The following is a 24,815-nucleotide window of genomic DNA, read 5'->3' on the forward strand; positions in this document are numbered from 1 at the left end:
ATGTTTTCTTTGCGGAGAAGAAGGCCACTTCGCTCGAGATTGCCCAAAGGATTATAAAAACACAAAAAGAGTTGCTATGTTTGAAGGGTTAGAACTTCCTGAAGAATACGAAATAATGTCCGTACAGGAAGGGGAAGAACAATCAGATGCAATATATAGTATTTCTGAAGGAGAAGACAACCAGGTATTGTCTTTAGCAACAGAATATTTATGTGTTTTTATAGAAGCAAGAAATTGTTACATGATAGGGAAAAATGGAGGATGACAACCAATGGTTAGAGTTACAAAAGAACAACATGACTGTACTCACATATGGTTAATCAATGATGATATTCCATATCCCTATGAGAAATGCCATTGCTGCAAAAGGGAGACTATGCGGAAGCATCGAGCACATTGCACTCTCTGCAAAATCACAACATGTGGTATGTGTTCAAACAATTATTTTGATATGCAAATACCTGTACAACATACAACATCTCTTCCTTATAATCCTACAAGTCTAATCAAGGAGCAGCAAGTTTATATAGCTTGGGCAGAAGCTGAAATAACCAGGCTGTAACAGGAAGTTGAGACATCTCACACAATGGCTGAACTTCAAGTTAGTCAGATGAAGAAGGAATTCCAAAAGGAAAAGGAAGAATTCCTTATGCAAGCATCCGCAGACAAATTGGAGATTGATACTGAAATTGAAGAACTTAGGTTCAAAGTAGATGCTTTGGAATTAGAAAACAGAGATTTGAAGAAATTACTGCAAAATCAAAATGAAGAAGTAAATATGTTTATCACTGAAGGAAGGGAAAAAGTGTTCTCAGCTGAAGAAGCTTCATTACCAAAGAAGAGAACACATGGACTCTTCAATCTCGAAGTTGAAATCTATATTCCAGGTATCAAAGAATTCAAAGTTCATGCTATTCTTGATATAGGTGCAACCACATGCTGCATTGATCAGGGATCCATTCCAATCGAAGCCATTGAAGATAACACTTTCGTAGTAAATTTCAGTGGTATTAATTCTAAAACAACAGCCAACAAGAAGTTGAAATATGGAAATATGAAGATTGGGGATCATTCTTTTCGCATACCTTACACATATGCTTTTCCTTTATCTATAGGAGGCAACATTACAATGATTCTTGGCTGTAACTTCATCAGATCCCTTTATGGTGGTATTCGTATTGAAGGCGATGAGGTAACATTTTATAAAAACATCACCACTATTAAAACTCATCAAAATATTGTTTCAACAGCAGCAATTGAAGAGCTTGACTTAGAAGAAGAAGAGTACTATCAGATAAAGGAGTAAGTTTGCACTTGGCAAGGTGAACCTAATATTAAAGGGATTATCAAGGAATTATCTGACACCGGCTACATTGGCAATGATCCCATGAAATACTGGTCAAAGAATCAAATAAAATGCACACTGGAAATCAAGAATCCAGATTTGATTATCGAAGATAGACCCTTAAAACATGTTACTCCTCAAATGCAGGATTCATTCAGAAGGCATGTCCAGGCTCTCCTAGATTTAAAGGTTATTAGACCAAGCAAAAGCAAGCACCGTACCACAACCATAATAGTTCATTCAGGAACTACTATAGATCCTGCAACTAAGAAGGAGATAAAAGGGAAAGAAAGAATGATTTTCAATTACAAAAAGCTTAATGACAACACCCATAAAGACCAATATAGCTTGCCAGGTATCAATACCATCATCAAGCGAATTGGAGGAAGTAAGATCTATTCTAAATTTGATCTAAAGTCTGGATTCCATCAAGTAGCCATGGACCCAAGTTCAATTGAATGGACGGCCTTCTGGGTACCTGATGGATTGTATGAATGACTAGTCATGTCATTTGGGCTCAAAAATGCACCTGTCATCTTTCAGAGAAAAATGGACAATTGTTTTAAAGGTACGGAAGCATTTATCGCAGTTTATATCAAAATTCTTTCAGAAGTACAATTAATAAATTTTTGACAGATAGTAGGAATTCAATAAAAACATGCACCATTACTCTGCATCCCTTGAATACCTTTATAAATTTATTCAACCATCATAACTAGCTCTGATACCATAACATAAAAAGAAAGCGTGGCTTCTTTTTCACAAACTTAGAAAATGTACAAGACACTAGTAAGAATTACAAGTCTAAGCTTGCGAAGAAGGAAAGTGACTTACAAGTTATAAGACTTCAGATTATCTGAGTAAGACTTGTAGCGTTCAGCAAGGGCAAGAAATAGAGGATAATTGGCTCATGGACTATCCACAATTACAACAATTGTCTGAGCAAATTTATTCTCAAGAGGCTGTTTCTCAATACAGACCTCCTATTGATACCACAATGAATCCAATCGGATATCCGCCAACCAGGCCTAAACCAGAGCCAATAAGTGTTGCAAGAGAACCATCGCATGATTGTAAAGGAAAAGGACGTTTCAAAATAGCTAATATGTCTGAATGGTGGAATTTACCATCAGCACAACAGCAAACAGGAGCAATATTAACTCTCCCAACACAATTAGGAAAAATTGAGGAAGTATTTCTACGATGGGAGGCTATTACAAAAAATGTTGTTGCTCTTCAAAATTTTACAGATACTCAAGACAAAGCAGACTTTATTGAGAATCTATTGGGAGAAACATCTTAATCCTAAGATGCCCATTCATATCAACATGGTCAACAATTAACTCATTGTTTCTTTGGTGTCTTAGTGCCCTATTGAAACGGATGATAGAATCCATCAATGTTTTTATTTAAGACATACCTCTTAAAAAATGAATATGGACCCTCAGTTCTCTACCTACTTAACATTCTAACACAAAATACATGGCTAAAATATGTCGGCATTCACTTGTGTCACAATTAGTACATCAATAACAACTAATCATTTTTCTCCAAGTTAGCACACTTGATAACCTCTTCCCATGAATTCTCAAATTCATCAGGTATTGTAGACTTTCCAATGACATTCTTTATGTTTTGATAGTAGTCATGAAAAATCAAAGAGATTAATTTATCTGAGAATTTATCAAATATGTGCTATAAACAATATTGATGCATTGTTTAAGAGAAAACTTATGCAATGACTTTCGTCATAACAAAATCTTAATTAGTGATGATCATGTTTGACACCTTTAGGAATGACTTTTATGAACTTAAAAACTAAACAAAAGACTCAGTTTTCTCATCACTTAGAAATCCGCAACCAAAAATAATTGTCTAATAATGATGATTAATTCCTACAAATGGTGTAAAAATCAACCTATATTTGTTGGTGTTATATGTTATATCAAATACAACTACATCACCAAATACACTATATACCTTCCTTGATATATTATCTACCCAAAAATACCTACTAAATTTATAATCTTAATCATATCCATAAACAAAGAAAAAAACTGAATTCTTCTTCTCAAATACAAATAACTCGATCAATATTTCAACATCAATACCTTTTTGTTCATCCTTTAGTTCTTTCTCTAAATTTTTAATATCTCTTGTCGTGCAACCTACCCACTGAGGTCCTTCATACTCTAACTTTAATAATCACATTTATTGATAAGTTAGCACATTGGTCTCTAAAAATTATTGAGTCAATGCTTTATTTGTTGCCGAAACATTACAATGTAAGCATATCAAATGCACTTTTGAAGAAATCGAGAGTGGATGATTATAACTTTCCATGAATCTAGTGAAAACCCAATTATAACTTTCCATGATTAACATTTGTTGATAAGTTAGCACATTGGTCTCTAAAAATTATTGAGTCAATGCTTTCTTTTCTGCCGAAACATTACAATGTAAGCATATCAAATGCACCTTTGAAGAAATCGAGAGTGGATGATTATAACTTTCCATGAATCTAGTGAAAACCCAATTAAGTCCAGTTTATTCCTTGACAAGTGAAATATTTGAGATACTACCAATTCTTTGTCACGTGCTCTAATATTTGTCCGTTGATCAACTTTGGCATGTTTATTCCACCACATTTGATTTGTATGTCCTTTAAAACATACAAATGTTTTCCAGACAACTTCAATTTGTCTTATTATTTTTCTTGCTATTGTTTATCCTTGTGCTAAATTCGACTTCTTGTGCATATCCATTATAGAATGAAAATATATCCTCTATTGATGAGAATTTCATCCCAATTTTTGACTTTCGATTATCTACAATTTAGGGAATGTATAGCTGCCGCTCGCCTCCATTTTCTTCTATTGCCGAGAAGTGTTAGATTCTACAATTATATGAAGTTCTCAACTAGGTCTTGTTGCAACAAAGAGTTAAGCTTGTTAAGAAGAATAGAGATGTTACTTTGGATTACCAATATGCTCTGGATTGCAAATGGATATTATAGTCAACACGTTGTAGCAGTTATGGTTGCGTAGTTGCTATAATATTCTAGTTTGCTGGTCTAAGAACGTTGTAGCAGCTACAGAACTGTAGCTGCTATAACGTGTTGACTAGAACAAGAACGTTGTAACAACTATGGTACAACGTTCTTGTTTAGGGATTAGAACGTTGTGGCAGTTACAATTCCATAGTTTTCGTAGCTACTACAACATTGTATCTGACCATAACAATGAGTTTTAGATGGAGGAGGAAGATGTAAAAACCTCTTTGAATGGGAACTGAACTGACATATAAATCTAAACTCTAAATAATAAGTTGAGGCAGCAATAGAGAGTTAAAAGAATATGGAACAATGATATTTGGATGGAGGAAGATGTAAAATCCCCTTCGAATGGGAACTGAACTGACACAAATTTAAACCCTAAATAGTAAGACGAGTTAGTAGCAGAGAGTTAAAAGAATCTGGCATATACATGGGGGCACACACTGCAGATGAATGACAACAAGAGGTGAGGCGAGGCGGCACCTAGGGAGTTGACCGACTAAGACGGTAAGGAACGCGAAGTTGAGGAATTCGAAAGGGGGTTTTGAGAGGGAAAGGTGAAATTAGAAAGACGTGTGTGTTTTTTTTAATTCTGACGGGGTAACTTTGACGATTCAGCTCTACGATGAAAAATAATAATAATAAAATGATAATAGAGCACTGCTACGATGAAAATCGAGGATAGTCATCGATGAGGAGTCAGGAGCATATCAAAACGCTCTCTTTCTATATATCTATAAAATAAAGAAAAAAATACACTTAATGCTCACAAGATGTGGTGTACACCATTAGATATGTAGGCTAGCATTATAATTATATATATATATATATATATATATATATATATATATATATATATATATATATATATATATATATATATATAAAATGAATATTACCTTGTAGCAAATAAATCTTCCTCGCTCGGTGAAAGAGACTGTTAGGTGACTCTAAAATGCTCAAAATAAATATACTGAGGATCTTGAAAAATAAAAGAAAAACTGCAAAAAATGAAATCGTCAACTTTCATTGATGTTTGATGGAGATGTTAAAAGAATATTATTCAACAAATTCAAGAATCATCCAGCAAGAACCATTCTCCTCAAGAAACAATTGAATTTCATATATTGTCGCAAAAAATTCTATTGACAGACCTAAATCAAGCAAAATAAACTTCCAATTTTCTTCATTAATCAAATTTCATATTAACAATCCTGGATGCAATAACCTGGTGGAAACAGAGTGAACTTGAGAAACTCCAGAGCATGCTGTGCACAATATGTTTCATGTAACTGCTTAACAACTGGAGACAATTAGTGATGGAAACTGGGACATGTTAAACAAAAAGAGGCCAATGTACAAGTATCTTGAAAGAGTATAATACTCGAATTAATGACCGAAATAGATATTCCTAGGTCCTCCGAGAACCTGAAGGTGATTGGACAGTGGGATGAAGAGGATCTGGTAGAGTATACAAGGGGATGGTGGGCTTGCTCTTTGACCTATAAAGGACTCTCTTCTTCTTGTAAGTTTTATTTGTGATGGTCAACACCAGCTTCCCTGGTTCGCTGATGTAGAAAGAGTTCCTAACGCATTCTTCAAGGTTTCTTTCCTTTTGAATCAAGATTTTGTAGGAGCCTTCATCGTCGGGGATGAACTCCTCCTTGTAGTCCACTTCCCATCCCACAACTGTTACGTCCCACACGACGGTGACCCCCGGCTGTATCATGTAATTACAGGAGTTTAGTCAAGGACTGTACACCAGTTACATTCAGCTTGAGACCAAAACATAGAGTAGTACCTCAACTATGGGGATCTCTATAGAGGAGGTTCCACCTTTAAGTGTAATCTCGGATGCTATTCCATTGTCTTCTGAGAATTCTTCATCATTCTCCCTTCTCAGGCCACCATACTGCACTGGTATATTCTCTGCAGATATAAACCTGCACATGAGAAAAACTTATTTATTCTACCTATTAGTTAGATTATCAGCAATTGAGAGATCCAATCAATCTCTTAATCTTACTTGAGAAGTGTTTCAGTAACTTTTGAGGACCGGGCAAATATAAACTTGCTCCTTGTTCTGGGTGTAATGAAAGGAGAGAATAGTGCATGATAAGCATAGTAGCGAAAGGAGACATTCAAGAATATCTGCAAAAGTAAAATAATACAAAATTAATTATATATCTTTATCAAATTTGTTCAATGTAACAAGAAGCACGCACACGACGAACAACTTCAACCCCAAAACAGATGCAAAAAATGTTATCCCAAGATCAAACATTGTTCCCAGTTCCATCCTTTTCTTTTATAATCATCTACAAACATTCTGTCTGACAAACTCAAATCAAAGAGCCTCATTTGATTGGTGGAGGATTACAAAAATAAGGTAATCAAAATAATGCAATGCTAGAAACTACTTGGATTAATCAAATTATCAGTATTTAATTAAACCTAACAGACTAACATCGCAAGTAGAAGCAACAGCATTAAACTTGGATTTAAAATGGGACTATGATAATATGAAATTTAGTTAAATAGATACGCACTAAAAATGATCTAAATTTCTAGTAAATGAGTAGATTTAACATTACTTATCTTACATTCTTTGCGACGAACTCGGGGTAGTTGTCCTGGAGAACAGCGACGACCTCCCTGGTGGCGGTGCGAAGCTCCTTCAACCCCGGCCGTAGCATGTCCTTGAAGTCGATGATGTGGAGAAGTGTGGCAGAGCCCCCGGAGTGGAGGCTCATCTGCTCGATCCCCTGCTCCATGAGCCGCACTCTCCACCTCAGGAGCCGCTGCCGCCGCTCGGCGCTGCCCACAGCCCTGCGGTACACCTCCCGGTCCTTGAATACCCCGTAGACGTTGTAGCACACGGGGTTCCCATCCCGGTCGCGCCCCGCGATGTAGGCCGCGCCCCTGAGGTGCTCCGCCAGGGCCGCCGCCTCTTCGTCATTCTCGCAAACACCTTTCGCGCAGTCGAGCCCGAACTCCCGCCGCCACCGCAGCGTCCTCCGGAGCATCTCCAGCGCCTCGGCGGCCTTGAACTCTTGGGCCCGGAGGAACTTGAGGAGGATCACGTCGGTGCCCTCGTGCTTCTTGCTAGGAAGCAACGGGATGCCCCAGAGGGAGACGCCTCCCGGATCCAGCACTTCCTCCTCCCCCTTCTCTTCCTTACTCTGCTCCTCCTCCTTGCCCTCGGTCGCGACGCGGGTTCGGTGCCTGCCCTCGTGGTGGTGCCGAGGGGGAGGGGGCTTGATGAGATCGCCGCTGAGGATGACTTCCTCCAGCATTTCTCGGAGATCAATCAGGGCCTTCTTCTCGGAGGGCTTGAGGTCCTCGGGCGGGTCGCCGGCTGCTTCCTCGAGGTCGTCGTCATCGCCGTCGAAGGTCGGTTCCATAGCGGATCAACTTAGGGTTAAAGGGAATCAGATCGAGGAAGGGGGAAGAGGAGGAGAGGGAGGAGTAGAAAAGCACCATCGATCCATGGCCGCAGTTTAGAAGGGATGAGGAGGAGAATAATACGCGGCGGAAGTGGTGGTGAGGAACGCAGACAGGTCGGCTTCGGCCTGTTAAATAGGTGGGCATGGATTATACGGCGAGGAAGAAAAGACTAAAGACAGAGGTAAATGTGCAGTTATTTTTTCCGGTTATTATTTTTTTCCCCTTTTTGAATAATTAATGGAGGGAGATGTTGCATCCAATTTGCGTGGTTGCCGATTTAAATAATTAAAAAGGAAAATATTAAAATTCATTATCACATTATCGCTAGATAGTCACTTTTTAGGGTAACAGGAGACAAGAAGAGACACGCCGTACTATTCGACGAAGGAAACCTCAAATCCTGGACGTCAATCGACCTCCTCCATTTTGCTCTCTTCGTTTCCCTCTTCCTCTAGCGCAGGCATGTCGCTGTCATCGCCACCAGCTTCGTCCTCATCGATGCTGAGCCCCAACTTCAGCATCCTGTGGATCCTCCCGGCGAAGGTGTTGGGATCCTCCAAGCTGAATCCGGAGGTCAGCAAAGCAGTCTCGAACAGCAGTAGCACCAGGTCCTTCACGGACTTGTCGTTCTTGTCCGCCTCCGCCCTCTTTCTCAGCTCCTCCATGATGCCGTTCTCCGGGTTGATCTCCATCGTTTTCTTGCTCGACATGTAGGAGCCCATGCTGCTGTCCCTCAACGCCTGCGCCTTCATGATCCTCTCCATGTTAGCCGACCACCCGTACTCGCCGGTCACCAAGCAGCAGGGAGAATCCACGATACGATCGGAGACGACGACTTTCTCCACCTTGTCGCCGAGGATCTCCTTCATGGTCTTGCAGAGGCTCTCGAACGCGGCCTTTTTCTCCTCCTTTTTCTTCTTCTCCTCCTCCGTTTCCTCGAGTTGGAGGCCTTCCTTGGTGGCGGACACCAGCTTCTTGCCGTCGTACTCCTTCAGCTGCCCCACGGCGTACTCGTCGATGGCGTCCACCATGAAAAGCACCTCGTAACCCTTCTTCTTTAACCTTTCCAAGAACGGGGAGTTCTCGACGGCTTTCTTGCTCTCGCCGGTTATGTAATAGATCTCCTTCTGGCCTTCCTTCATCCTGGTCACGTAGTCCTTCAAGCTCGTCATTTCCTCGCCGCTCTTGGTGGAGTGATAGCGGAGGAGATCCGCCAATTTAGCCCTGTTCTGGCTGTCCTCGTGGATGCCCAGCTTCAGGTTCTTCGAGAAGGCCTCGTAGAACTTGTAGTAGTCCTCCTTGTTCTCCGCAATTTCAGAGAACATCTCGAGACACTTCTTGACGAGGTTCTTCCTGATCACTTTGAGGATCTTGTTCTGCTGCAGCATCTCGCGGGAGATGTTGAGGGGCAGGTCGTCCGAGTCGACCACGCCCTTCACGAAACTGAGGTACTCGGGGATGATCTCCTCGCAGTTGTCCATGATAAAGACTCTCCTGACGTAAAGCTTGATGTTGTTCATCTTCTTTCTGGTGTCGAATAGGTCGAACGGAGCACGCTTCGGCACGAAAAGGATGGCTTTGAACTCGAGCTGTCCTTCTACGGAGAAATGTTTCACGGCCAAGTGCTCCTCCCAGTCATTGGTCAGGCTCTTGTAGAACGAAGCATACTCTTCCTTCGTGATCTCTTCTGGCTTTCGCAGCCAGATCGGTTTCTGCTTGTTGATCTGCTGCCATTCGTGGGAGACTTCTTTCACCTTCTTCTTCTTGGACTTTTTGTCCTTGTCTTCGTCGACTTCTTCAATGTCGCCTTCCTCTTCCTTCTTCGATTCCTCATCGTCCTCATCGTCACTAATTTCTTTCTCGGTGGTCTTCTCTGTCCATAAATAGATCGGATAGCTGATGAACTCCGAGTGCTTCTTCACCAGATCCTTAATTCTCCTCTCTTCCAAGTATTCCAGCTACAAGACGGGGCAATTTGTATCTTTAATTACTAACTGGTGGGAGAAATTGAGAAAACTACGGTAGCAGTTAAAAATCTAGACTATTTAGAGATAAACAAGTACCTGGTCCTCTTTGAGGTAGAGGGTGATTTTGGTTCCCCGGCCGAGCTGCTCGCCGGCTGTGTCTCTTGTGACAGTAAATGAACCACCAGCTTGTGATTCCCAGATATACTGCTCGTCGTCATTGTGCTTGGTTGTCACAATAACCTTCTCGGCGACCAGGTAGGCGGAGTAGAAACCGACACCAAATTGACCAATCATGCTCACATCCGCGCCGGCTTGGAGTGCCTCCATGAACTCCTTGGTGCCAGACCGTGCGATAGTGCCCAAATTGTTCACCAGATCTATAAAGACAAAAACAATTACCAATGTTCTAGCTATTTCATGTTTTCAGGTTTCGCCGATCCATCATTTGGAGAGCATCATTTACCAAAAAATGGTGTACCCTCAAAAAGTTGGATTACGATGAACTACTTGCAGTGAACGCAAACAATCGAACGAGCATCCCGACAAGTTGCGGAGAAGAGAAATTACCAGCTTTGGTCATGCCGATGCCGCTGTCGATGATGGAAAGCGTCTTGTTCGCCTTGTCAGGCACGAGGCGGATGAAGAGCTCCGGCTGGGCGTCCAGCTTGCTCTTGTCGGTGAGACTCTCGAACCGGATCTTATCGAGTGCCTGCAGTCACACGATTTGTTTCAGCAACGACAACACAGGGGAAAGAAAATAGGAGCAGCAACATGGAATGCAGCGATGTCTCACATCCGAGGCGTTGCTAATCAGCTCGCGCAGGAAGATCTCCTTGTTGGAGTAGAAGGTGTTGATGATGAGACTCAGCAACTGGTTGATCTCTGCCTGGAACGCGAAGGTCTCCGTCTCCCCCATCTGCACGTCCGCCATCACCTCGATCGAAAGAAACTGGTTTCGCGAACGGGAACTGGAATCGAATGAATCAAGTGCTTCGATGCGATCGGTGTTGTGCTAGCGAGGAAGAGACGAGCGGCGAAGGCCTTTTATAGCGGCAGAGGATTCGCCATGGAGGAGGGACTGGAGGTCTCCGGGGACTTCTGGAGACTTCTTGCGATTCTTTTCTTAACCGACGCCTTTCGAATAACTTTCTTTTAAGATAAATCGAGAAGCTTCTCGATGAAACGTTCACAAATATCAAATTTTCTTAAATCGGCAATTTACAAAGGTGCATGTAGATTTCGTACGTTATTTTTGATATTTACCAAGAACCTATATTTTTAAATGTATTTTCTATTTCTCATACTCTTTCTTCTACGATAATTTATTAAAGAGCATTATTTGGATATTATATTTATTAAAAGACATCTCGTACGTTGATATTTATTAAAGAACGTAATTTAACAAATTTAATTTTCAAATTATCCCTTTGATTATTTGACAATCATATTTTTTAATTATCATTTTCCAAACATTCAAGACACAAATCGAATTGAAAAATAATTTGTGGTTCGGATGCACGTCATCTCACCGTCTTTCTCTCCATCACTCTGTGTGGTGTTATAAACACGAAAGAAATATGAACCCTACGCTTGTCATTACTGCTCGTGCAATAGACCAGTTAGGTTTTCAGGATATTGGCATAAGAGTTTCAAGAGGAGACCAAAGGACAATTGCAGTTAAGAGCGTCAGCAACTTCTTGCAAGAGGGAAATAAATAGAAGAATACATTTAAAGATTTAGACATGTATGTTTAGATTTATTACTGTAAATTAGGGTAGTGATGGTAAATAAAAATTACAGTATTGTAACAAAGGGTGGTGGAAAATATGGTTGTTATGATTTATTTTAGTTGTGTGGGGAATAAATATTCAACAACACCTGCAATATGATGTAATAGAATACTTAATCGATTTAAGTCTTGTTAGTTTCTACGGTTGATAGTTAAGTTTGGTTAACCATTTTTTATTTAGGGTTTAGGGTTTAGTTAGTGGTGGTCCTAGTTTACAAGAAGTGTCTATTTCAGTAGGGGTCTGATATCGATGATATCAGGCCCAACGTGATCTTTGGAATCTAAGAGTTGTTTTTACATCATATAGATCTTTTCCTCGCTCAAATCTTCCTAGTAGTTTCAATTGAGCAAAATTACAAATTAACGATAGCACTTGATTATGTAGTTGCAAATTTACTAAATTAGATTGGAATTTATTTATCAGGGACGATCATATAACTGAAGAAATTCTCTCTGAGATATGAAATACACTTGATACAAATTCTAGCATTGGGCATGGAGCTAATGTAGGAGAAGTATCCAGAACAAATATTCCATCATCTTCGCAGTATAGTTGTGTGTCTAACACAAATAGAAATAGAAGCAATAATTTCACATTTGATCTAAATGAAGAAGTTAGTATTTAAGAAGATGAAGTTCTGAATCCTTGTATAACACTTGATGTTTACTTTGAGCCTACTTGGAGGGAGGAGGAAGGGTATTATAACCGAATTGGAGAGGAATTGCAATGTAATACAGATGTACAAGAATTCTTAGCTGATGATATGTAGATTGAACAATATGAAATATCTCCAGAGCAGTACAGTGACTTAGAGGAGGAGTTCCCAATAGCTGATGATCCATATATTCTAAATTCTCGATTGCTCCAAAGGCCAGTTGAAGAGGCAATAGATGAGCATGGATTTTTTGTTGGACAGATTTTTTCGTCTCGACAAGAGTTCAAGAATGCACTTGTGAAACATGCCATGGTTAAACATATGAGATATAACTCAATCGACACTCGGAAAAATAAAGTAAAAGCCGTCTGCTTCAATCAACCGTGTAAATGGAGAGTAGTTGCCCGGGGGATATAGAGTTCATTATTATGAAATATATAAAGGAACACCCATGTGGCACCATTAGGGAAAGTGCTAATCATCAAGCATGCTCTTCATCCTTTGTAGTTTCTTTTGTTGAAGAGCAATTTCTTACTAATGAACAATACAAGCCAAGTATGATTATAGCAGATATAAAAGCTAGGTTTGGAGTGACCATATCATATAGAAAAGTATACATAGCTCGAGAGAAAGTGATGAAGAAAGTTGTTGGAAATTATGACCAAGCATATAGAGATCTTCCACTATATATGCGTGAGTTAAGAGTCAGGGATCTTGAAACCTATGTGGCACTACACGGGAATGAGGATAATCAGTTCCAACGCTGTTTTTGGGGCTTTGGAGCTTGTAGATAAGTATTCAGGTCTTATCTTCGCAAATTGATTGGAATTGATGCCACACACCTAAGAGGCAAATTTCCGGGTGTGTTGTTGATGGCTACATCAATTGATGCTAATGACAATGTCCTCCCAGTAGCCTTTGGAATTGCTGAAGTTGAATGTGGGTCTGCATGGGAGTGTTTTTTGGATCATTCGAAGAGATTCTTTAATGTTGATCCAGAGTCAATGACTATAGTATCAGATAGACATCACGGTATTATATCAGCAGTTAGGAAAGTCCATCCTACCACCCATCATGCTTTTTGTTGCCGCCACATGTCTTGCAATATGATAACAGATACTGGCAATAGGTCAGGTTTAGGCTTGTTTTGGGCAGCAGCTCGAGCAAACACAACACTCCAATATGATCTCATAATGCAGTCCATGCTTTAAAAACATCCAGATGCTCATAAGTGGCTTCAGAACATTGACCCTAAAAGATAGGCTAATGCACACTTTAGTGGCAGATGGTACACAATGCTAACAACCAATTGTGTAGAGAGTGAGATGCGTGAACTTCCCATAAACAGGTTAATTGATAATACCAAAAGAAAGGTTGCTCAATGGTTCTTTAACCGTATGGAGGAAGTGTCGAATTGATATGTTGCGTTGACACCTCATGCTACCAAATAAATGGAATCAAGGAGGGAGAAAGCTAGATGATATAAAGTCCACCCCTACTCTCAATCTGAAATGGAAGTAGAGATATGGGGCGCTTCATACATTGTTGATTTGGAGAGAAAATATTGTAACTGCGGGGAGTTTCAAATTTCAGGATTACCTTGCTCACATGCAATTGTCGTCATCATTCACCGGAACATAGATACACTCCCATATTATGAACATTATTTTCATTCACAGAATTGGAATGCAGCATACATGGATCGTATTTACCCCTGTCGAAGTAAGGAATTTTGGCCTAGGGGAGTAAACAACATTATAGTTCTATGTCCCCGTAGCCTTGTGCAGCTGGGTAGGCTAAAGAATGCAAGGATCGAGTCGAAACATAATAGGAAGGTAAAAGTCAAATGCAGTAGGTGCAAACAACTGGGCTATAATCGGAGGACCTGTAAAATGCCGTCAGCCCCTGGTTCTTGAATTAATTATAAATTGGAGGAGTTGATTTATATGTTTTGTATGCAGTACATACATAGGATTGTAAGAAAAACAGTTTTAGAAAGTGATGTTTCTGTTATATCATTTTATGTAGTATTTATTTTATGATACAATGGTATTGTAGGTATGAGAAGTGTCAACCATCACCTGCAAGACATAATTAATACTTCACACTATATAGGTTTAGTATATCTCAGCATTTCAATTCAACAGAAAGGGGTTTGAAATTTCAAAGTAATGTAAATATGTTTTGAAATATAAATGAGTTAAAACTCAGACAAAGGGATTGTAGTCATCTTTGAAAATAAGATTGGAGTCATTGAAAAAGAAAACAAGTCATTGTTCTGTGCCAACTGGCACAGAGCATTAACTTCTAATCCAAGGGGTATAAATAAGTTTTGACACCATTTATATCATCTCCCCACTCAGACCATCACAGAGAACATGATTTCAGGTAAATTCAAGTAGGGGAGGGCCATCAGTGAGTTTGGTTAAAGCCCAGTTATGGACCTAGACACCTCTGATTTCACCCATTTCAGTTCGAGTGGGATTATGGAATTGCAAGGACTTCAACGGTGCTAGAAAATCATGATTTAAAGCTATACATGTGCGGTAGCAAGTGTAGAAAAAAAATCAGTCACCGTTGGACCTTATATGAGAGCATATCAGGCCCACCATGGGCCTGATATGAGAGCATATCAAGTCCAATGTAGGCCTGATATGAGCGCATATCAGGCCCAACGTGGGCCTGGTATGGTATCGTTTCTTAAAACTTGATTCTATCTCCCCCTTCTATAAACTCAACACGTGCTATCATGCTCCTTATAAAAAAAATAAAATTAAATTAAATTAAAAGGTGCTACCATAGGGTTTAAGTCTACAGCATGACCATCAGTGGGTTTTGTGCCAACTGGCATGGAGCCATAACTTAGTTTCCAGGGTGTATAAATTCGTTTTGACACCATATATACCATCTACCCACCCTGACCTTCACATGGAACTTGATTTCAACTAAATCCACGTAGGGGAGGGTCATTAGCGGGTTTTGGACAAAACTCACTGATGGACCTAGACACCTCTGATTTGCAATTCGAGTGGGATTATGGAATTGCAAGGACTCCAACGGTGCTAGCAAATCATGATTTAAAGCTATATATGTGTGGTAGCAAGTGTTGAAAAAAAAAACAGCCACCATTGGGCCTTATATGAGAGCATATCAAACCCACGTGGGCTTGATATGAGAGCATATCAGGTCCAACGTAGGCCTGATATGAGCGCATATCAAGCCCAATGTGGGCCTGGTATGGTATCGTTTCTTAAAACTTGATTCTATCTCCCCCTTATATAAACTTAAAACGTGCTACCATGCTCCTTATAAAAAAAATAAAATAAAATAAAATTTGAAGGTGCTACCATAGGGTTTAAGTCTACAGCATGGCCATCAGTGGGTTCTGTGCCAACTAGCACGGAGCCATAACTTAGTTTCCAAGGTGTATAAATTCGTTTTGACACCATATATCCATCTACCCATCTTGACATTCAAAGGGAACTTGATTTCAACTAAATCCAAGTAGGGGAGAGCCATCAGTGGGTTTACGTTCTATTCGCGTAAAATGCCTCTGAATTGATCGCCCAATCGATCTAGGCATGAATGAATCGATCAGCTGATCGATTGTAACACCCCACCCTCCTCACTACTAGTCTGTGAGGGCGGAGCGCTACTAGACTATTAACTTATCTTAACTAACATTGCACACATGTGAATATCAATACATAAAACTCTCTAAACATGCAATTAATGACAGCGGAAACATGAATAACTTATCCCTACATTCTACTCCAGCATGTATACATAACTAAAACTATACATCAATCTAAACATGCTGAAATATATGTATTAATCTGAACATGCATGCAACCATTGTACAACTCAAATAATAGGTCTAATGTGCATAACAATTTAAATGAAAGAATTCTAAATACATGGCAAACTTAATAAATTCTTATGCTAAATCCCAAGACTTCTATAGTCCAGGCATCACACATCCATCCGCACCTCCTTGTCGCCTTCCTTTGCTATAACTTTTTCTTTCCTTTATCTGTAGTAAGAGGAAATGCAACTATAAGCAAAATTACTTAGTAAGCGCTATCTAACTCACAAAACTTGAATATGCATGTGAATAAAATAAATCTAAAACTGAATGCTTTAAAGGAAATACTACACATGCTCATCTAATAGCAAAAGAAACAAGACATGCTGAAATGCTAAACATGTAAAACTTATTTCACTTGTTCAAAACTTATACTTTTATACTTCAGAATAATAAGTTTAACTGAACTGATACATAAGTTGAGCTAAACTGATGCTAGGCTAATGCTGAATCTGAACTGTATTCACGTAACTGATTTGTGAAGTTTTGAAAACTATTTTCATAATAGATAAAAATAATAATCATGCTGCTGATGGGCCCGACAACTGTACTTGCTATGCGCGCATCCCTAACTAGACCTGAGGTAGCTAGTCCCGAATCTAGTAGAGTTTACTAGGTTATCTAAACCTAGGGACGACTATGGGAGCCCAACCCAAGGACAACTAAGAGTCCAGCACAGTGTCACTGATAAAAGTAAAATACTGATTCATAAGCTGATTTATCTTATCTCGTTCTTACTAGATTATCTGAACCTAGAGCTAGGTTATCTGAACCTATGGGCGACTATGGGAGCCCACCCATTGGACCGTAGTCCCATATAAACTGAAGCAAGACTAAGCATGCTATTTATAGGAATTGTAGAATGAAATGCTAACTATAAGGACTATTCTTTATGTTCAGTAACAAAGCATGATCCATTCTGCAGTAAGCTACAAAAAAAAACAAACCTACAGGCTTTAGAAGAAAACTAAACTCTTTCTTGTTCCTTGCCCAGCGGCAGGAAATCTGAAATCCCCAAAGGTCATTCATGCTTAGTTATTCAACACAAAAGTGAATCTATTTGAGGTCACAAGCAATCTATGTAGGGTTCGGATTATAAATCTATGTGAAACCTATGCAAAGCTTATACCTTTAAAGAGCAATAGAGGTCTTTAAGCATGTTATAACATGATCTGAACTGGAATACTAAACCATAAGCTCAAACCGTAAACTAAATTTTTTCATGTTCAGTACCACAACAAGGAACCCAAAAGGCAACTAGCAAGGATAATTTTTATTGTAAACCCAAACCATAATTGTTCTTCATGCTATGTGCCACGACAACAAAAGAAAAGCAGGGAATTGCTACTGTTTCAGTCCACGGCAAGGAGGTAAAAAGGAACTACAATACCACCCATAGCCATTCAAAACAGAACAATTTACTCCTTTCCAAATCTAAATGAACTAAATTTAGTTTCATGGCAGTAGCTCCAATCAAACAATAAGGAATAAACTAAACCACATAATCAAATTAATTCAAATCTCTTCTCATCTTCTTTATGAAACTCACAGCAGGAAACCTTCAAAATCATCAAGCTTTGCGGCATGCGTCGAAAATCAAGAACACATGAATCCAAAACTACTCTACTGCAGGTGAGGAAGCACTTACCTTGTTTCTGGGACTCACAACCGAGAAGAAGAGCTCTAGGGTTTCCGGTTAGCTCGAGCTTTTCGGCCTCCTCTTGTTCCTACGCGTTCACCTTGCCGGAAGAGTCGCAACTGCGTGAAGAATCCCTCGGATTGAACCTTGGTCGACCACCGGAGACGATGCCTTAACTCCTCCTTGTGCTTTCGCCCGAGCAGGGACCAACGCCGTGCGAGAGGAAGATTGGGAAAAGGTTTAGGTCACGGCAACATCACCCCAACTTATCCCCTTTTTATAACTCCCATAATCTGTTAACTAACTATCCTTTAAATTATTTTCACTCGATATTTGCTCAGCTCCGCCCGCTTGGGCGCTTGGTCATTGCGCTTTGCTTAAGGCGTGGACCAAGTCGGAGGTTGCGGGTTCGAATCTCTGCCGCAACTCTTTTATACTTAATATTTTCTGTTTAACTACTACTACTTAAAATATTTCCGCTATCTTTTCTAAACAGCACCGCCCGCTTGGGCACTTGGCTATCGCGCTCCGCTTAAGATTTGGGTCGGGTCGGAGGTCGCGGGTTCAAATCTCAGCCGAAACCTTTTTATTCCTAATTATTTTCTATTTACTACTATTACTTAAAATATTTCCACTCCTTCTTTAATAAGCATGGCCCTGCTGGGTTCCTGATCAGCCGAGACAACTAAAGGCTTTGCTTAACCGGAGGTCTCCGGTTCAAACCTCGACTTAATTTCTTTATTTTTTTGCAACTTGTTTCTTTTGGTAAAAATACCAAACGAACTCCAAAAATTACATAAAAATACTCTAAAAATTTCTAAAAATCTCTAGAATATTTCTAAAACATTTCCAAATATTTATAATTACTATTAGAACCCGAAATGAGGAAATTGGGTTGTTACATCGATTTAGTGAGCTTCTACTCACGGGAAATGCATCTCAATCGATCGACTGATAAATTGGGGCCCTCCAATCAATCGACTGATCGATTGGAGCTCTGATTTCCTGAAATTCAATTTCAATGAAATTTAGAAATTCCTTAAAAATTCTACAAAATTCTAAAAATCATGAAACTTCTTGTAGACATTATTTAATGTATATACTATCATGGAAAAATAGTTTTCTAAGAAAATATTTTCTATTTTCAAAAATTGACACAAAATTGAAAACTTCAATGTTTTCTTTTAATTTGTGTCTAATTTTTCAATGATGATCACTATCAAAAGATAGTTTCCACCAAGGTTTTCTAAAGTATATTTGAAATGATTTTCAAAATTAATTTCCAACCATGTTCTTTGGGCTCAATGCACATGGCTTGTACATTAGCTTTCCCAATGATTGGAGTACACACAACTATGTGTTTTGATGAAAACAAAACTCAAATAGATGTACTAAATCAACATCTTAAGTCTTGTTCATCATCCTAACATCTCACTTGTATCTAATATGCACTAAAACACATACAAGTCATCTTATAGTCTTTATGAGGTGCAGATTTTAGTTTTGTCCTAAACTAGGGATCATGCATATCTATATAAGTATTTTAGAAATTTTGAGCATCCACCTAGGATGTCACTTGTTAGTAAATGGCATTGTCCTTATTTACAAGGAAACTAAAATAATGCATGATGACTAATGGCATACATCAAAAAGAAATGATTTTCAAAAGAAAATATATTAATGCTACATGATGTATGTATGACATGACATGGTATTTTTATTTATTTTTCATAATAAAAATGAATGCAACATATGATGTCATGGCATATGATGGGCAAACAATCATGACAACTAGCATAAATAAAATATACTTATATATTCTATCTAAGTGTCCTTAATCCTTAGCTAAACCTAAAATTGATCCTAGATTTGCCCTCATTTTCTCAAGAAACTATCAAAATCCAACTTGACATTTCTTTTACTCTTGATTTGTTGTGTCAAATAAAATTAAGTCCAATTCCTCAAATTTTGGAACATTTTACTCTTCCAAAGAGTAATCAATTAATCATTATCATTTTCAAAGGTTGACAAAAGCCTTGAAAATGCCTCCAAGTGTCAACTTCATCAAGGTTGGATTAACCACCCTAACCAATTTAGAGTTGATACTCTCTAAACGCATCTAGAGTGTAGAAAATATGCTCCTCGGAACCCAAAATCTATTGGTACTCCTTGGATACTTTAGGTACTCACTAGGGATAACCTCCCTAAATACCTTCCTAATGACTTTTTTAGGCTTCTTAGAAGCCTTGGTCACTTTCTCTAGGTCAACTCTAGGGATAGATTCCCTTGTGACCTTTTTGGTGGCTTTTTTTAACTTCATAAACATCTTAGTCACATTGATCTTTGCAAAAATACTTCTAGGTATAGTTTCCCTTGTATCTTTGATCTGACCCCTAAACCTGGGATTGGCTTCATAACTATATGGAACCCTATGATATAAAGTCACATTCTTCTTGGCCTTAGGTTTGTATCCCAAACCTCTATGGCCTTAGAATGGCTCTTGTTTATCTAAACCTAGGTTTTGTTCATTTTGACCCTTAAGATTATTTTCTATTTTCTTTAGGGTATTTTCTAATGTATCAAGACTTGGTTTTCCAACCTTAAATCCTTAGATTTTGATTTTTCTTGATTTCTATGAGCATTTCTATTTTTAGGCCTATAACTAAAATCCTTAGAGTTATTGCCTAATTTGTCTACCTTCCTAGCCTTAGGTGTGGTAGTCTTAGCATGATAGGTCATATGATTTTCCTTAATTCTATCATGCTTCCTATTTTCATGATAAATAGCATTGAAATGATATAAATTATTTCTAGCATGCTTTTTATCATGGATCAAAGGAATATGTTCAATGAATGATACCTTGGATTTTACCTTGGAAACTCCCCCTTGACTTGTGCTTCCTCCTTTGACTTTGGTCGGCTTCTTCCCTTTAGGACATTGATTCCTATAATGTCCTCTTTGATTGTAAGAGAATCACACAATGTGCTCATTGCCCTTGCATTCCACGGGACTGACTCTCTTGGGCTCACTACTACAAAATAAGTCTAAGGTATCACTTTGGGAGCAACACTTTAGTAAATTGTTGTCATATATCAAGTTTTGGAAAAAACATGCAACACTTTCAAATAAGTGTTGCATTATAACTAAAATGCAACACATTTTTTAAAAGTGTTACAGTTGATATTAGAAAAGGCAACACTTTTGTAAAAGTGTTGCAATAGTGCAGGAATATGTAACACTTTTTAAATGTGTTGCGGTAGTAGTAATATTTGTCGCAATCAGGATGAATGACATGTTTATTTTTCGCAAACTACCAACAACTATTTTTCACCAAACAGAGCTCCCGTGCTTGAACAAAACTCGTGAACTCCCTCCCTAAACTTGCGACCTCCCTCACACGAACCTAAACCCGCAATCTCCCTCACGCAAACCCTAGAATCGTGTGTTCCTCCCCTCCCTCCACCGAACTTCTCTACTCTAACCCTAAACTCGCAACCTCCTCCTCATGCTCCCTCGATAAAATTTCTCTGCTGCAAGCCAATCTAAACTCTGTCTTCGTTGAACATCTCTGGCGAAGCCCTCTCTGTGAACGTCTCTAGCGAATTGAACATCTTCGTCAGGTGTATAATCGTGTGAAAAGTGAGGAGTTTGTGGAAAATTATGATTTGTGGATTTTTCATGGAGTGGATCCATTATCATTTAAAACTACAAAAAATTTAAATGACGACGTTCTATGAATCCATAAAAATATTAATGAATTATTACAAGATACACTACAAGAAAACAGAGCTTCAAAAACAGATTTTTAAAACAGAATTAAAATCTGTTTCAGATTTAGGTTAATTAAAAACAGATTTACTACGAAATTACTTCCGTTTCAATTTAATAAAATATAATAATTGAAAAATAAATTGAGACAAAAATTGAAATGAATTTGAGACAGAACTATAAATAAATTTTTATAAACAAAAATAAATACAGATTACAAACAAAATTTGAAACGATATAATTTTTGTCAAAAAAATTGTTTTAAATTTAATGAAAAATTGAGATAGACAAAAATCTGTTTTAAATTTATATAAATTAGAGATAATTTTTTTTGACAGAAATGAAATCCATTTTAGATTTATATAAATCAGAGATGAATTTACTACAGAATTAGTAGTCGGTTTATAAAATATAATATTTGAAAAAAAATTTGGACAAAAATTAAAATAAATTTGTGACAAAACTATAAATAAATTTGTTTAAAAAATAAATATAGATTATAAATAAAATTTGAAATTGTATAATTTTTATCAACAATTTGTTTAAATTTTAATTAAAAATTAAGATGAAAAAAAATCTATTTCAAATTTATATGAGTGATAGATTTGTTAGAAAATACAAATGTATTTCATTTAAAAATATAATATCTAAAATTAATTTAAGATGAAATATAAAATAAATTTAAAATAATATTTCATATAAATTTATAAAAAAATAAATATTAAATACATATAAATATAAATATTTATTTTTTCCTTTAACTAGTTAACTCTAATCAATTTATTTTCCTCATCCCTTTGAGAAAAACGCAGCTCTTCCCTTGCAACAAAAACTGCGCCTGCCCTAAGCCCTTGACCTCAAGCACTTCGATTCGACTCTGACAGATCTTCACCGACGTCGCTGGGCCTCTTCTTTCTCTGCTTCCCTCCTTCAGCGCTGCGGAGATCGACAAAAATGCAGCTCTTCCTTCTCCTCCAAGAAGCAGCCCCGACCCCCTTCTTTCTCTACCTCCCTCCTCCAGCGCTCAGGCAATCAATTCGACTCCGACAGATCTTCCTTGTCTATCCTTCTTCTCCTTCGCTACCGACACTCTGGTGATAGACTCCGACAGATCATCCTCATCTAGCCTTCGTCTCCTTCACGACCGACGATGATGTGCCTCTTTCACTCCATCTCCAAAAGCCCTAATCTGTTTAAAGAGGTAATTGTTCTTTTGTTCCATGAATCTTCTTCTCTTTTCTTCAATTGTTCCATGAATCTCCTTTTGATGCCTATTGTCTCTGCCTCAAGCTCCTCATCGATCCTCTTTGTTGCCAGAAGGGGCACCTCTTCTGCAAGGAGTGCATCCTCGAGGGCCTCCTCAGCGCAAAAAGACATCAAAAGGTGCGTTCATGATTGCTGAATTTCCATATTTATTCTCACAAGATCTGTAGATTCGTGTGTATGAGTTCTAATGTAGAGAAAAATGTATTATCTGGAAGTTTTAATTATCTCATTTGCCTTGCTATTCATCTTCATGAATCTTTATAATCATTCTATAATAACAGTAATGTCCTATGCACCTTATTTATTTATTTTTATCATTTGTTGTATATACTTTTACATTGAAAAAGTATTCTTCCAACTTCACTCTTAAAGAAGTTATCTGTTTATGACTGATTAGAGTGATTCTTATGCATTTTAGCAGTGGATTGTAATGTCTATTAGGGTTTTGATCATATACAAAAATAGATAAGGAATGGATGTGTTTGCCCTCAAGACTTGTACCACAATATGAAGAAGGTGTTCCGAAATTTCTTGCACAAGCTAGGAACTATGCCAAAACACGTGAAGTAATTTTATGTTCTTACAAGCATTGTCAAAATAAGAAGTATATGAAATTAAGTAACATGATTTTTTTCTTAATTACTTTGATTTTTTATGTTTATGTTGTAAAATTAGGTTGCTAGTGTTGGCACTAGTAGCAAAATTGGAAATTATATTGGTGTCGATATTGATGTCAACTGTGCAAAAGAAAGTGACAATGTTAGTAATGTTAACCAACAACAAACTGCAGCTCAGGTAACTAAGAGTTTTGTCTATTTCATGTGTGTATCTCATTTGTTTGTTTTTATATTTATTAGACTAATATAAGTTATTGTGATATCAACAGAAACAATAACGATAGACAAAATAATGGTTGAACTCTTAATGGTTGGATATGATTATTTAGTTTTTTTTAGTGAATTGTGATTGTTTATTTGAAAAAAAATGCATATGAATGAGCTATACCTATTTACAACGGTTCAATCATGCATGTCTTTGGATATAATACAGGGTTTTTTTAGGTTTTGAATGACTTCCAATGATTCAATGTGTAATGCAAGACTTTGTTTTCAATTAATTAACTGTGTTATTATTTTTTGGTGTACACATTCGATGCATGGACATATGTCTTTTGGGGGATTACTTAATTAAGTTGATCACATGTACATTACCCTTTGTGGCTTCATATTCTAGTATCTTTGATCAGTCAAAAAATGTCTCAATAGCTAAAGTTGAAAATTTGCAAAAGAGCTCTAAAGTTGCAGATACTGGTGGGGCACTGAACATTCCTATCGAAGTAAGTTGGAATTAACTTTGTATTATAGTGTACATGTGAATCTCCTCTGATATTTTTGTATATACACAGATCAGAAATGCACACTTATTGTCTCACTGTGCTTTAGCAAAATTTTTAATCAGGTGTATGCAGTGAATATTTTATTTTGCTCAACATTAAGAAGAAAGATACACTTGAAGTGAATGAAATTTATGTATAAATTATATGGGCAATAAAGTTGTTTTAAAAGACACTTTGAACTTTGCATGTTCATTTGGAAGTGCTTGTGAATGTTTGCCATGTAAGTTTAAATTAACTAAATCCCCAGTCCTTACTTCCATTAATCATAGAAAAGCATTTCATTTTGACTATGGAAATTACCCACTTGCTGCAATTTGATGCTTGAGGTTTAGTTCTTCCTGATGTGGCTTTGTTGATAGCTATTAATTATTGCTATTGACTTTGCAAGTTTGATGCTCAATTATATAATTTTTTGCTTTGAATTATGATAAGTCTAGCATCCAATTGCAAATTTATAGCATAGGAGATTACTTGGACTAGTAACATGTGAGTCTTTCCTCATGTTTGTATATGTTTTACCTCTTTCTTTTCGCTAACACTCATTTCACTACTATTTCCTTTATTTTCCAGGATTTCTAAGATCAATGTGCTTTCACATACATTTTTCTCATATAATAGTACT

General features: G+C 37.8%; 2 protein-coding genes across 2 annotated transcripts; both read right to left on the reverse strand.

Moving 5' to 3' along the window:
* Positions 1 to 5,559: 5,559 nt before the first annotated feature.
* LOC121995990 (patellin-4-like) lies at positions 5,560 to 7,987 on the reverse strand. The gene is made up of 4 exons (XM_042549789.1): positions 7,004 to 7,987; positions 6,427 to 6,551; positions 6,202 to 6,343; positions 5,560 to 6,120 (listed from the first exon to the last, which is right to left on the reverse strand). The coding sequence occupies exons 1-4, from the start codon at positions 7,802 to 7,804 to the stop codon at positions 5,812 to 5,814; spliced, it is 1,377 nt and encodes a 458-aa protein (XP_042405723.1). The 5' UTR covers positions 7,805 to 7,987; the 3' UTR covers positions 5,560 to 5,811.
* Positions 7,988 to 8,132: 145 nt separating this feature from the next.
* Positions 8,133 to 10,926, reverse strand: LOC121995989 (heat shock protein 83-like). The gene is made up of 4 exons (XM_042549788.1): positions 10,608 to 10,926; positions 10,382 to 10,523; positions 9,911 to 10,191; positions 8,133 to 9,805 (listed from the first exon to the last, which is right to left on the reverse strand). Exons 1-4 carry the CDS (start codon positions 10,743 to 10,745, stop codon positions 8,255 to 8,257), a joined length of 2,112 nt encoding a protein of 703 aa, XP_042405722.1. The 5' UTR covers positions 10,746 to 10,926; the 3' UTR covers positions 8,133 to 8,254.
* Positions 10,927 to 24,815: the final 13,889 nt, after the last annotated feature.

Source organism: Zingiber officinale, chromosome 6A, assembly GCF_018446385.1.
Source record: "Zingiber officinale cultivar Zhangliang chromosome 6A, Zo_v1.1, whole genome shotgun sequence".
In the NCBI taxonomy this organism is placed as follows: Eukaryota; Viridiplantae; Streptophyta; class Magnoliopsida; order Zingiberales; family Zingiberaceae; genus Zingiber; species Zingiber officinale.

Coding starts and splice junctions, on each gene's coding strand:
- LOC121995989 (XM_042549788.1), bottom strand. CDS start 10,745: ATGGCGGACGTGCAGATGGGGGAGACGGAGACCTTCGCGTTCCAGGCA. Junction 10,192..10,381: donor CATCGGCATGACCAAAGCTG/GTAATTTCTCTT, acceptor TTGTCTTTATAG/ATCTGGTGAACAATTTGGGC. Junction 9,806..9,910: donor TCTACCTCAAAGAGGACCAG/GTACTTGTTTAT, acceptor CCCGTCTTGTAG/CTGGAATACTTGGAAGAGAG.
- LOC121995990 (XM_042549789.1), bottom strand. CDS start 7,804: ATGGAACCGACCTTCGACGGCGATGACGACGACCTCGAGGAAGCAGCC. Junction 6,344..6,426: donor GTTACTGAAACACTTCTCAA/GTAAGATTAAGA, acceptor TCTCATGTGCAG/GTTTATATCTGCAGAGAATA. Junction 6,121..6,201: donor TAGAGATCCCCATAGTTGAG/GTACTACTCTAT, acceptor TACATGATACAG/CCGGGGGTCACCGTCGTGTG.